This window comes from Marmota marmota, unplaced genomic scaffold, assembly GCF_001458135.2.
Source record: "Marmota marmota marmota unplaced genomic scaffold, marMar, whole genome shotgun sequence".
NCBI classification, from domain to species: domain Eukaryota; kingdom Metazoa; phylum Chordata; class Mammalia; order Rodentia; family Sciuridae; genus Marmota; species Marmota marmota.
The window spans coordinates 11,600,218-11,613,729 of record NW_026000000.1 but is presented as its reverse complement, the minus strand read 5'-3'; the positions used below and the strand labels follow the sequence as shown (position 1 = coordinate 11,613,729).

General features: G+C 45.6%; 1 protein-coding gene across 4 annotated transcripts; it reads left to right on the top strand.

The window, feature by feature from the left end:
- Positions 1–2,447: 2,447 nt before the first annotated feature.
- Positions 2,448–8,532, top strand: Fxyd4 (FXYD domain containing ion transport regulator 4). Of its 4 annotated transcripts, none has more exons than XM_048807551.1 (9): positions 2,448–2,571; positions 3,126–3,172; positions 4,121–4,181; positions 5,206–5,238; positions 5,355–5,378; positions 5,914–5,988; positions 6,070–6,106; positions 6,486–6,523; positions 8,204–8,532. In XM_048807551.1, the coding sequence occupies exons 3-9, from the start codon at positions 4,142–4,144 to the stop codon at positions 8,248–8,250; spliced, it is 294 nt and encodes a 97-aa protein (XP_048663508.1). In that variant the 5' UTR covers positions 2,448–2,571; positions 3,126–3,172; positions 4,121–4,141; the 3' UTR covers positions 8,251–8,532. The 4 variants fall into 4 exon arrangements, with proteins under 4 accessions (XP_048663508.1, XP_048663506.1, XP_048663509.1 ...); XM_048807549.1 differs by having other exon boundaries at positions 2,454–2,571; positions 3,126–3,168; XM_048807552.1 differs by lacking the exon at positions 8,204–8,532 and adding an exon at positions 6,609–6,810 and having other exon boundaries at positions 2,468–2,571; positions 3,126–3,168.
- Positions 8,533–13,512: the final 4,980 nt, after the last annotated feature.

Here is a 13,512-nt window from a genome sequence, read left to right as displayed (position 1 = left end):
CCCTGGGTTCAATCCCTCATATGAAAAAAATAAAATAAACACAGAGACCCAGAGAGGTTGAACCCCCCTCCAGTGTCACACATCTTGGAAGACGGGTCTCAGGTTCAAACTCTTACTACTTCAAAGCTACCAAACTCTACTTCCCACACTTGGGGAGAATGTCAGGGAACACCCAGAGATGTGAAAAAAGAAAGAGCAGGAGACAGACACCTAGAATGTCAGTGCCAAGAAGGCTCAGATCCACTCTTCAGGAGACTGGTGCCCAGAAAGGCCAAAAGCACAGCAAGGCAGCTGCCATAGGTGATAACAGGTGAAAGTGTCACTGTCATAACTGCTGAGGTACGGTCCTGACATCACCCTAGACTCCTTAATTTTCTTACCCATAAAGTGGGAATAATTAGAATATGTACCTCATAGGACACTTGTGAGCCATGAGATACACATGAAATATTATGTGAAATAAGCTCAAGGAAAGAGCTGGGCTGAGTAAGTACCAAACTCTCAGAGACTGTTTGGACACCTCTATACTATGCCCAGAGTGGAGGAGCACACAGGGGCACAGGTCATGAAGGCAGCAGCAGCCACAGCAGGCCTGGCCCACAAAGTTTGCCCTTAACTAGTGTGTGTACTTCTGTTTCTGAACACATGTGGTAGGCACAGAAGGGCCAGTTGAGAGTGCCCCCTCTACCTGTGCCTCAGCTGTTGGACTTCTTGCCCAGGAAGCCCTGCCACCTGCAGCTTCTGAGTCCCGGCAGATTGGAGCATTTATGGACATTTCATAATTTTTTCCACAAGTGTGCCAGCATCCTATTCAGACTGATCTATGCTTTTTTTCAATTATAAACATGTCTGAGAAATTTTTGGTGGGGGTGGGGTACCGGTACCAGGGATTGAACTCAGGGGCATTCAACTACTGAACCACAGCCCCAGCCCCTTTTTTAATTTTATTTTATTTAGAGACAGGGTCTCACTAAGTTGCTTAGTGCCTTGCTTTTGCTGAGGCTGGTTTTGAACTCACCATCCTCCTGCCTCAACCTCCTAAGACACTGGGCTTACAGGCATGCGTCACCATGTCAGTCTGGGGGATATTTTCAAGTTAGTATGCACAGAATTGCTTCAGTCTTTGCAGAGACTGCATGCTTAGGTAGAAAGTGTGCCTGTTTTTTCCATACCCTTGGTCATGAAATCTTGGGCAGAGGTCATAGACAGTGCCCAGGAGAAATCCCCATCTGTCCCCATCCTGCTGGGGGCCTCCCAGGGAGACAGAGAACCCCATGTCTCTGAATGAGAGATGCTTTCTACCGAGCCCAAAGGTTTCTCAGCCACTTAGTTCCCAAGGATACCTTACCAAGCCCAATTCTCTATTCCCAACTTCCCCTACCTTCCCTTGCCCTGTGCCCGCCCTGAGCCCTCTCATTGATGGCAACTCTCTCAGTCCCCAGTAAACACAGGGAGAAGTAATGTCAGCCCTCCAGCTTGCTTGATTCTGTGCAGAGTCTGATGAATCTCCTGGAGGAATCATGTAGACGGTGGGTCTGGGGTTCCTCCTACCTGGCATCTCTACTTTCAGAGTGTGCCTGCCCCTCCCAACCCCTCCCCCAACTCTGGGTCAATGGCCTGGTAGAGTGTTCTACTCATAGAGTCTCTGTGTTCTGTCCCAGTTCTGTCCTAGTGGAGTGGAGAGCATCCCCTCTCCAACTTCTACCAACAACTTACCCATCTGGCCTTTCCCAGCAAGTCCAGGCCAGAGACCTCCACTTCCTTTTCAGCCATCCCCTTTACCTTTTAGATAAATTGTCCCTCATTTGGCAAAGAAGAATCAGGTAGGAAGAACAGCAGAACAGAGGCCTGATGAGGTCATCTAAAGGCATGTGTGTGACAGGGTGAGTTTGGCCAGCAACAAATAGAGCCAACTGTCTTCCTCCTGGTACTGCACCCCCCTCCGCCCAACTCCACCCCACCTCTGTGAGGTAGGCAGTTTCTGATTATGACCAGAGTCATATGTTATGAGGGCCTGGTCAGAGGGGAAGCAATTCAAGGAGTATCCGTCAGCCCCAGCCCTCTCCATCCACGAACACCCAGTTCAAGTAAAAGCAATGAGTCCACTGAGCAAATGGAGCCTCAAGACCAGTTCTCAACTTCTCAACCACTCTACTGTCCCCAGGACACCCACACACAGAAGCCTTGGAACCCCCCACCCCATGGCAACACCTGTCTGTCCCCTCAATCACACCCCCCTGGACCATCTTTTAGAATTTAGGTGAATTAAGGAAGCTGAATCCTCCAGAGAGGGTCTGAGTCCTAGCCCATCCCTCTCCCTTTCCCCCTCATACCTCAGCTCTGAGCAGGCCTGGGACCCCAGATGGCCGTGCTCTGGGTGTGGCAGGTGAGCTGTCTCCTTAAGATTAGCACATGGGGAGGGGTGGCTGCAGGAATCCAAGGAGTCTGACCAGTTCCCTCCAGCCTGCTGGTGTGTTGCCCTGGGCGGGGCCCCTGGGTTTAAAGAGCCGGAACCCACCTGGGCTGTCCATAGCCCAGCAGGCTCCTCAGAACTCTGTGCACCTGGCTCAGGTGAGCTCTCGGGTGAGCAAGCACTTGCTAGGATTTTGAAGCTGCTAGGTGGAGGGGGGATGACCTGGGACCCATGTTCATAAGGGATGGGGGGTGCGCCAGGAATTTGAGTTATGGTATAGAGCTTAGAGGTTTTGAGGTCGGAGGCTGTAGCAGCCTCCTGGAGCTTGAGGCGTCTTACTTTGTGATCGCTGTCTGGATGATGGGTTGGAGGCTGGAGGAAAGAGGAGCCAGCCTTTGGCTGAAGAATATATGAACTGGAGATAAGAGCCTAAAAGTTCAGAAACTTTGGCAGAAAAGGGTGGGGGGAGAGGCCAACGAAGGGCAAAAGAAAGCCAGATTCTCAGACTGGCCTAGCATGTAATGCACTCCCACCTACTGCATTCAGAAGCCATGCCAATAGTACCTCCTCCTAGAGTGAAAGGACCCACATGTTTGTTTACATATATATGTATTATAACAGGTTTTCAGCGCTAGGCATATTTCTTAGGCTAGACAAATAGTAGTTCATTTCATTCCATCGTTATAACTTACAAGGTTGCTATTATTTACAGGACCCTGAAGCCCAGAGAAGCAACTTGCTGAGTCACAAAACTGGTAAGTGGCTCAGAGAGGACTCAAGCCCAGCCAGCTGGCCTGGGATCTGTGATCTCATTAGGAGGCCAAAGCTGGGCATAGCAGATAATAACAGTGGCTTCAGAACTGAGCCTGTGACACGAGCCTGCCGGTGGCTAACAATATGCAGAAAGCTGGGAAGGGCTTTATCTCAAGGACTCAGCCACCTTAGAGACAAATAAATGGGATTGTGGGTAGCAACTACCTGCCTGAGAAGGATCAGTGTCCCACCCTCAGTGGATCTTTCTAGACGATATCATCTACATCCTGAGAGTGGAATCTAGGGCTGCCTGGAGCAGAGATGGGGGGTTGGCTGAAAGAGGAGGTCCTCACTGCAGCAGTCCCTTTTCCTCAGAGATGAGTGGCTCACTCCTTTTTGCCCTTTTGCCCTAGGTGCTGGGATTCTAGGGCTGTCTGGGAACTCAGCCAGAGAGTTCCAGAGTTTGGCCACCCCAGCTCAGACCCTTGTGAATAGCCAGGGTCTGATAGTCAGCACCCTCCAACCCTGACTTGGAAGAACAGCCACCTGATCTTGGGCATCTTGTTTCCCCTTTCTGAATCCCCCCACCCTTTTTTTTCCCTTCTGGAAAGGGAGATAATGATAATATCTTTCTAATGGGAAGAAAGGTGCTGTAAATATCTTATCTCCTCAAAAGCCTTCTATAGTCCTTACTATGTACAGGCACTGCTCTGAGTGCTTAACTAGAATTAACCAATCCACATAACTCCTCTAGGCAGTCTAGATGAGAAAACAAAATAGCCCAGAATCACCCTATAAGCAGGTGCTTTTGTCCAGGTTTGTATCCTACTCTCACAACGGGGCTCTGCCCTTCGCTTGCCCCCTCTTGCTAATGGGTTACACAATGAGCCTTGGGCAGATTTTGGATTGTGGACCCCAAACCACCTCTTTCTCCCCGTGTGTCTCACCCTGCAGTACTGCCTTACAAGTTGTGACATGGAAAGAGTGACCTGGGCCTTTCTCTTGGTGCTGGCAGGTAAGTCCTCTCAGCCTCTTGACATAGTTGTCTAGTCATCTTACTCACTGACCAAGGCAGTAAAGATCAGACAGCCTCTCCTAAAAGGAGGGTAGGTGTCCAATAAATGTGTTTACATTTAAACTGTCAACTGAAGGATATTTTAGTATGGTGGAATGTGGACTCTCAAAATTGTTCTAATGGTTCCTGAGTCATTGAACTGTGGAAAATTGACTATCTGTGGCACAAACAGAAAGGCATGCCCTGGCTGGACATGGTGGTACATGCCTGTAATCCTAGCAATTCCAGAGGTTGAGGTAGGAGGATTGCAAGTTGGAGATCAGCCTTAGCAACTTAGTGAGGCCCAAAGCAACTTAGTGAGACCCTGTCTCAAAATAAAACATAAAAAGGGTTGGAGGTGTAGCTCAATGGTAAAATGGCCCTAGGTTCAATCCCCAGAATAAAAAAAAAAAAAAAAAAAGAAAGGCATGTCCTGTTTTTTTGAGAAGGCAGAAAAGTCACCTGTTTCTGGCAGAAAGCTTCCCAGGAAAGGTTAAACAGGTACCAACAAGTTATCTCATTCAGAATGCAAGAAAGAAGGCCCGGTGTGGCGGCACACGCCTGTAATCCCAGCAGCTAGGGAGGTTAAGGCAGGAGGATGGCGAGTTGAAAACCAGCCTCAGCAAAAGTGAGGTGCTAAGCAACTCAGGGAGACCCTGTCTCTAAATAAAATAAAAAATAGGCCTGGGGATGTGGCTTTGTCGTCTAGTGCCTCTGAATTCAATCCCTGGTAACCCCTCAACACACACAAAAGAAAAGAATAAGATAGAATGCAAGAAAGAATAGCAGGAAGGCTGAGAAATAGGAAGCCTGTGGGTGTGTGTGTGTGGGGGGATGGGTATGGTGAAGGATTCAGGGTGGAAAGCAAAATCCCAGGAGTGTTGGAGCTGGAGAAGGTATAAAAATGCATCTGGTGGTTCCAGAATCACCTCCCCAACTGACCTATTTGGACACCAGTGTCACTTCCTCTCCTTTTCCCATCCAGGCCTGCCTGTCTTGAGAGCCAACATGCTGTTCGGTGAGTGAGGCCCCCAGCTGCATGCCCATTCTGCCCCATGTGTTTCCCCTCTGAGACCCCACATCCTGTCTCCTGGTTCTGGCCTTTATTCTTTCTTTATTTTCTTTTTCCTGCAGATAAAGATAGTCCCTTCTACTATGGTAAGAGCTGATATCCCCCACCCTTTTTCTATCCTGGGCCTCTTTGCCAGACAAGTTGGCAAAGGGTGGTGTGGAGACCAGTGTAGGCAAAGCGGGGCGGTAGATTCAACCTGTTTTTTGTGAGAGTTGCTCAGGGCCTCACTAAGTTGCTGAGGCTGACCTTGAACTTAGTGATTCTCCCACCTCAGCCTCCAGAGTGGCTGGGATTACAGGCATGTGCCACCAAGCCTGGCTTCCTCATAGTGTTTGACCTCATCAAATACTACATGATGTACTATCTACTGGTTTCATATCTTTTCATTGCCTGGAATGTAAGTGCCGGGTGGGCAGGCATTTATTTATAGTACTCCACCCAAGCAAGTGCTTATAAACACCTTTTTTCTTTCTTTTTGGCTGGGGAATGAACCCAGAACCTCCCACATGTGCTCTACAACTGAACCACACCCCCATCCCCATAAATATCTTCTGAATGAATGTGAGTCCACAGGTTGATGTGAGCTCATTCTTTGTCCTCTCCTAACTATCTCCACCTCAGACTGGGAAAGCCTGCAGCTGGGTGGGCTGATCTTCGCAGGTCTCTTCTGTGTCGCTGGATGTGCCATGGCCCTGAGTGAGTGGTGGGGCTGTCAGAGTGGGAGAGTTGGGGGGAACTGACTCCAGCTGGCTCTCACACTGGCTCTTCCTCTCCTAGGTGGCAAATGCAAATGCAAGTGCAATCAGACCCCCAGGTGAGACAGGGACACTACTGTGTGCACTTCCTGCTGAGCAGACTTATTTCTTTTCTTTTCTTTACTTTTCTTTCTTTCTTTCTTTCTTTCTTTTTCTTTTTCTTTTTTTCTTTTTTTATGAGCAGACTTATTAGGTGGTAAAGTAGTAAGGCCTGGGAAGCAGCCTGGAGGTTACTCACTGAGATTACAGTGGGATTTGTTATTGATAAATAATTTACCCAAGGGGCCCCAAATCAGAGAAAGCTCTGCTCATTGTAGAAGGGGCCATGCAGCAAGCAAGGTGTGCCCCCAGAGGGAGGGAAACCAGGAGTCCTGGGGAAGGAAGATAGAAGATCCTCAAAGCTAACCTGATGCTAATCTGGTTACATCCTTTCTCTAGTCCCTTACCTGAAAAAACCACTCCACTCATCACTCCAGGTGAGCTGGGCTTCTGAGGAGTTGGGAGAGGGAAGGGGTGACTGCATAGGGATGCATCTCTGAGGCCGGTCCCAACTCTTTGCAGGCTCTGCCAATACTTGCTGAGCGCAGGACCAGCTTGGAGGGACTCCTCATGATCTCAGCCTTTGCCAGTGGCTGCTCCTGTCTCCCCACTGGAGGCCTTACCCTCTGGAATGGTCTCTCTTCCAGGATGGGCTGTTAGGTGCCCTTCTGATCAGGGGGCTGTCCAAAATGTATTTATAAATTAAATTGGTTTTCACCCTCAAGCGATCTTGTGATCCTCTCTAGGTCTGGGAGGAAATGGCAGGGGGCATCCTGCAGATTGCTCCTTTTAGCCTCCTATGTGTCTGGAGGCCCACTCGTAGAAAGATTTTGAGACCCTTCCCATTGTTGAACCCCTTCCCCAATATATACCATATCTCCCATTCTAGCCAGCCCCATAGGGATCCATGCACCACATGAAAAACCACAATGTTTTTATCAAAAAACTTTATACTTTTCACCCCTTGCCTAGAAACACTAGAAGTCCTGTAACCTAGAATGACCCTCAGTGGCTTACCCTTATTCAATGAGCACTCTCTAGCTGGCACAGCCCAGGAAATGCAGCAATTCCTTCATTGACCTGTCCACCCCAGGAAAACCCTGTATTCCCCTATACCAACACATGATATACCCATCCCCAATTTCCTGAGAGACCTCACAAAGAACTCCATGCCAAAAAGCCATGCGTGATGCACTTTAGAAACAAAAGTCATCTATGCAAATCTGAGTTCCTTGGTATATCCAAAGCCTGCTCCCTGAAGGCCTCATTTTGTCTTCCTCCACCAGGAGGTGTGTGGAAGTGCCTGCCAGTCATGCATTCTCGACATGCCATTTGACATGCTGTAGTGGCCCAGGCAGGTCCAGGTCCAGTGGACAAAAGGCCTGAGGACCTGGGCAAGCTCTCCCCGTTGCCCTGCTGGCCCCATAAAGCCTGCAGGATCCCAGCATTTGCAGCGGGAGCGGGGATAAGCTCTGTGGTGGACCAGTTTTCCAGCCAAGAGGTGACACAGGAGCTGAGTCCTCAGAGGTGAAAGGTTAGAGGAGCCACACAAACCACCTTCATAGAGTTTGTGCATGCAAACTACTGGAGGGCATGATGACCTCGCTGATTCTCAGGAGTAGAAAAAAGGCAGTGTGACTGGAATGCAGGTGATAAAATCAAAAGGGAGGCAGGTGCGGTGCAGCGCTGCAGGGAGCACCTTTCTCAGGCACACAGAGGGCCGCTAGCTATGCAGCAGAGCCCTGTGGGAGGGCTGGAGCAGGAGGATTGATGGGCCCTCATGGGGAGGCCATCCCAGTAGAGCCCACTCAAGGTGGCTTCCAAGCCCACCCTTCAATCTTAGAGGGAGTGGTGCAAGAGTTCCTCTCCTCTTTAGACTCAGGAGAATGTTGGTGTGATGGATGGCTTCTGAGAAAGGAGGAGGGGGGCTGGGGATGTGGCTCGAGCGGTGGCGCGCTTGCCTGGCATGCGTGCGGCCCAGGTTCGATCCTCAGCACCACATACAAACAAAGATGTTGTGTCCGTCGAAAACTAAAAAATAAATATTTAAAAAAAAAAAAAAGAGAGAAAGGAGGAGGGAAAAAAAAGCTCTGCCTGATCCAAGTCTGGGTTAACAGGAGGGAACCAGCCTGTCAAGGTGAAAGGAAACAGCATGGCACTCTGACTCGGAGAAACCTGGATCACCACAATCAACAAACCTTGAGAAGCTCTACTGTATGAAATCCTGTTAAAATGAAACCCCACCCTTGCTTGGTGCACTTGTCACTGACATGAGATGCAGCCTCCATTTCCAACCAGAGCATCTAGCATGGGGGGACAGGTTGCTGGATATGGTATTCCACATGCATCTTCAGGTTGTTCCTGCTGGGCTTCATGGTAGTGGAGACCTGTTACATCCAATCCTGCTTTGGCTTCGTGCTTTATTTTTATAAATGTCACTCGAAATCTAAATCCCACAATTGTTCCATTTCTTTAAGAAACTACTCTAGGCTAGAAGTCACACAGTGCCCTGTGTGTAGCCCCCTTATCACCATTAGTCAATAAACCTGACCAGTGACCAATTGCAGGCTTATCCTTACATTGTCAAATATGACACCTGTGAAGGGGATATCAGGGAGATTGGGTTAATCATGGTGTGTGATACTGTGCCGGGAGGCAGTGTGCTGGTGGTACGAGAAGATGCAGGGTGAAGTCAGTGTTAGCGCCATATGGATGGACAAGGGCGGGCCATATGGATGGACAGGGGAGGGCCATGGGATTGGGCTGCTGAATCCCTAGGGAAACAAGCTTTTATGTTTCCCTCCTTGGAGTAAGGAGTGAAATATGTAGCCATGAGATTAGAGGCATCTCTCTCCAGGTTTCTCTTTGTGAGATTACTCCCTGGGCTCATCTTCTCCTAGATGAAGGGCTGCCCAGGAGAAAGAAAAGGTAAAGAATAACTTCCACTATATTCAGCACTTATTATGTGACAGATACTGTTATAAACACTTTGTGCATGCTAATTCAGTTTTCCCAGTAACTTATGAGATAGGGACTCTATTTTCCTTGCTGTTCATAAGGGGATACTGAAGCACTCAGAATTCTCACAGGCAGATGAAGTACACAGATAGCCTCCAACCCATAGCTTCTGAGCTATGTTTCTGAAGGACTGGGTTGTTTCTGACATTTATACTGTCCCAGAGAGAGCCCAGTAGCTGGGCCTACTAGGTGATTATATATTTCTTATTTTAATATGTGTTTAATTAATCTTTTGCTGCTTGGTTAATAAGCTTGTTGGTCAATAAGTTTATTTAAAAAAAAAACTTTCATAGAAAACTGTTTGGTTTAGCTCTCAGCAGTCTGTTCCTGAGCTCTGGGGAAGCTTGCCTTTTTTTTTTTTTTGAGCTCCCTCTTTTATAATTAAACAAATCTTATTTTTGGATACTTTATTATCTATTATTTATTTTTATCTTGATTTATTATTGGTCTTTCACGATTTTTATAGGCATTTACAAAGACATATCACTCAGAAGATAAACCAATTCCTGACCTACCATCAAGAAATAATCAAGGCTAAAAGCTTACTAGTCTTTGAGAGCATTTCCTCTCTCTTTTACATGTGAGTTGGCGACCAGAATTCAGGCTATGACAGAACTCAAAGGTGACAATTGAGAAAAGGATTTTTTTTTTCTGATTACTGTATAATAGAATTTATTTATATTTATATACAAAGCTAGGGGTATAGCACTTGCCTGGCATACATGAGGCCTGGGTATCAATCCTCAATATCACAAAGATTAATAAATAGCTGGGTGCAGTGGCACACGCCTGTAATCCCAGTGGCTCAGGAGGCTGAGGCAGAAAGATCCTAAATTCAAAGTCAGCCTCAGCAACTTATCAAGGCTCTAAGCAACTCAGTGAGACTCTGTCTCAAAATAAAATATAAAAAGAGCTAGAGATGTGGCTCAGATTGAACCTGGATGGGTTCAATCCCCAGTACCAAAAATAGATAAATAAATAATGCATAAGAAAATAAATATCAAATTCTGGACTTCCTAATCTTTTAATTAGATCTGTTATTTTTGTTCCTGTGCTATTTTTTCAATTAAACAAAAACTTTGCATTTATTTTGAGATAATTAGATACTTACATGAACTTGTAAAAAATAATGCAGAGAAGTACTCCTAGCCCTGGAAACTTCTTGCATAACTAGAGTACACTATCAAAACCAAGATACAGACTAGGCACAGTGGTACAGGCCTGTAATCCCAGCACCTCGGGAGGCTGAGGCAGAAGGATTACAAGTCTGAAAACAACACTGGCAACTTAACAAGACCCTTTTTCAAAATAAAAATTTTTAGAAAGTGTTGGAGATGTAGTTCAGTAATAAAAGTTCCTCTGGGTTCAATCCCTCACACCAAACACCAGGATACACCAACTAACCTTATTGAAACTATACCAGTTTTACCTCATTCTTTTGTATGTGTAAGTATGTTTAGTTCTGTGCAGTTTATGTGTAGATTTGTGTAGCAACCACCACAAATCAGAGGGATCCCTCATGCCAACCTTTTAGAGTCACACTTATGCTGGGCGTGGTAGCACATGCCTGTAATCGCAGTGGTTCAGGAGGCTAAGGCAGGAGGACCACAAATTCAAAGCCAGTGTCAGCAATTTAGCGAGGTCCTAAAACATATATATATGGTGCTGGAGAAGTTGCTCAATGGTTAAGCACCACTGGGTTCAATTCCTAGTACCAAAATAAAATAAAATAAAAATATAGTCATATTTACCCCCCCTCCCTATCAAAACCCCAGGCTTAACCCCTGTCAATTAGTAACCTGTTCTTTATGTCTATAATCTTATTATTTCATGGATGTTATATAAATGGGGCTGGGGATGTAGCTCAGTGGGCCCTGGGATCCATTCCCAGGACTGGAAGCAAGGAAAGAAAGAAGAAAAGGAAAGAAAGGAAGGAGGGAGGGAGGAAAGGAAAGAATGGAGAGAGATGTTATATAAATAGAATCACATAGTATGTTTTTTGTTTTGTTTGCAGTACTGGGAATTAAACTGGGGCACACTACCACTGAGCTACATCCCAACCCTTTTAAATTTTATTTTGAGACAAGGTCTTGCTAAATTGCTGAAGGGGCCTTGAAATTGTGATCCCCCTGCCTCAGCCTCCTTAGTAGCTGGGATTATGGACTTGCACCATCACACTTGGCAATATGTGTCCTTTTAAGATTAGCTTTTTTTACTGAGCATAATTCTCTAGAATTCCCTCCAAGTTGTGGTGTGAATCAATAGTTTGTTCATTTCTATTGTTAAGTAGTCCAGGAAAGTGCTTTAGAAATAAGGGTCTTATGTAAGAAACTAAAGAAAAACAGTTTTAAGGTTTATTCTAAGATCATTGGCTTGAGAACACTGTTCTGTTTCCCAGAAGGTTGCAGAATCCTACTCTCATTATTATTATTATTTTTTAAGACTATAAACGCAGGATAAGAAGTGAGGGTTAGCAGTTAACATGAGAGATGATAAACAGGATGTCTCAGGGTTCTCTGATTAAGTCCTGTGCCTGGCTCTATAGAGGAATCACTTAAGTCCCAACTCAGCAAGTGGAAGAATGTTCATAAGGCAAGGTCATATCAACTCTGCTCAAAATGTGCTTTATTTATTTTATATATATAAAATAATTCAGTCGGGTGTTGTGGTGCACACCTGTTATCAATCCCCTATAGGCTCAACAGGCCTCATCATTAGAGCTCCAATTTTACCTTCTGTACTCTCACCATGCCTCCCAGTGTAGCCTTAAGGCACGGGGGTACTTTAGTCCCTCTGCTGCACATTTCCCCAACCCCCCAGGCTTTCTAGATCACCAATTCCCATCCTTTGGACCGTCTCAGTCGGTTTCTCTGAATCTCTAAAACTTCAGCACCAAAGTCATCCTTCCAACCACTGTTGACGTCTCTTTGTACATAGCCCAAACTATTCCATTTATTTGTTGCTATGGTCCCCCACTCCTACCAGAGTGTAAATTACAATTTTTCATTTGCAGAATGAATTCTCTTGAGTTTTGGCTCATGTGTTTGCCATTCTCAGATCGCAGTTTTGTGATTTCCATTAAGTACATATTGGTTATTTTGAGGTTTTCAAATTCTCAGGGTAATTTTTTTTAAAAAATCTGGTGCCAGGCTAGATGGCTTATGCCTGTAATCCCAGTGATTCAGGAGGCTGAGGCAAAAGGATTGTAAGTTCAAGGCCAGCCTCAGCAATTTAGCAAGACTTGTTTCAAAATAAGAAATAAAAAAAATAAATAAATAAAGGGTAGGGGGGTGGGGGTGGGAACACCGGGGATGTGGCTCAGTGGTTATTCAATCCCTGGTTAGGGAAAAATATTCTGGTTGCACTGCTTCCACCAGTTCTCCAAAAGATGAGAATATCATGTGGTTCTAATAGCTATCCCATGCCTACAATTTATGTACATAACGTCTAATAATCAAAAGTATCCAGGAGGATTGCAAGTTCAAGGCCAGTCTCAGCAATTTAGCAAGCAAGGCCCTAAGCAACTTAGTGAGATCCTGTCTCAAAAGAAAAAAATAAGAAGGGCTGGGGATATGGCTGAGTGGTTCAGTGCCCCTGAGTTCAATCCCTAGTACAAAACAAAAAAACAAACAAAAAAAAAAAACATTTTATTTTAAAAAATGATTTTGGTATGAATATTTATTTTTGAAAACATTGAACACAGATGTGCTTAACCACGAGCAACATTCCCAGCCTTTTTTGAGAAAGGGTCTTGCTAAATTGCGTAGGGCCTTTGAATTTGCAATCTTCCTGCCTCAGCCTCCTGAGTTGCTAAGATTATAGGCATGTACCACAGCACCTGGCCAGAAAAAGACATTTTTATTTTTTGAATCAGGAATTGAATCCAGGGGTGCTTAACCACTGAGCCACATCCCCAGCACTTTTTATTTATTTAAAAATAAATAAGTTGCTTAAGGCCTCGATAAATTGCTGAGTCTGGCCTCCAGATCCTTCTGCCTCAGCCTCCTGAACCACTGGGATTATAGGTGTGTTCCACTGTATCCGGCCATAAATAGACATTTTTAAACAAACAGAAGATACACATGTTGAAATGATTAGAAGAAAACCTAAATATAATTGTGGTTGGGTGTCTGTGCAGTGATATACCTGTAATTCCAGAGGCTTGGGAGTCTGAGGCAGGAGAATTGCAAATTCAAGGCGAGTCTCAGAATTTAGTGAGACCTTAAGCAACTTAGTGAGACCAAACCCTGTCTCAAAAACTTGATGCTAGGATTATAAGTCTGGGCTACCGTGCCAGCTAGCATCAAATTTTCTAGTGCTAAAATAGCAACAAATCTAAGCATAGACAGAATGATGTCCATACATAAGGATTAAAAGAAATTAATAAAACTGTCAGTATTATTATTTT

What these genes read in the sequence shown, in the direction of transcription:
- Fxyd4 (XM_048807551.1), top strand. Translation starts at nt 4,142, where the DNA reads ATGGAAAGAGTGACCTGGGCCTTTCTCTTGGTGCTGGCAG. An exon ending in GAGAGCCAACATGCTGTTCG is followed by an intron (nt 5,239 to 5,354) that starts GTGAGTGAGGCC and finishes TTTTTCCTGCAG; the next exon opens with ATAAAGATAGTCCCTTCTAC. An exon ending in AGATAGTCCCTTCTACTATG is followed by an intron (nt 5,379 to 5,913) that starts GTAAGAGCTGAT and finishes TCTCCACCTCAG; the next exon opens with ACTGGGAAAGCCTGCAGCTG.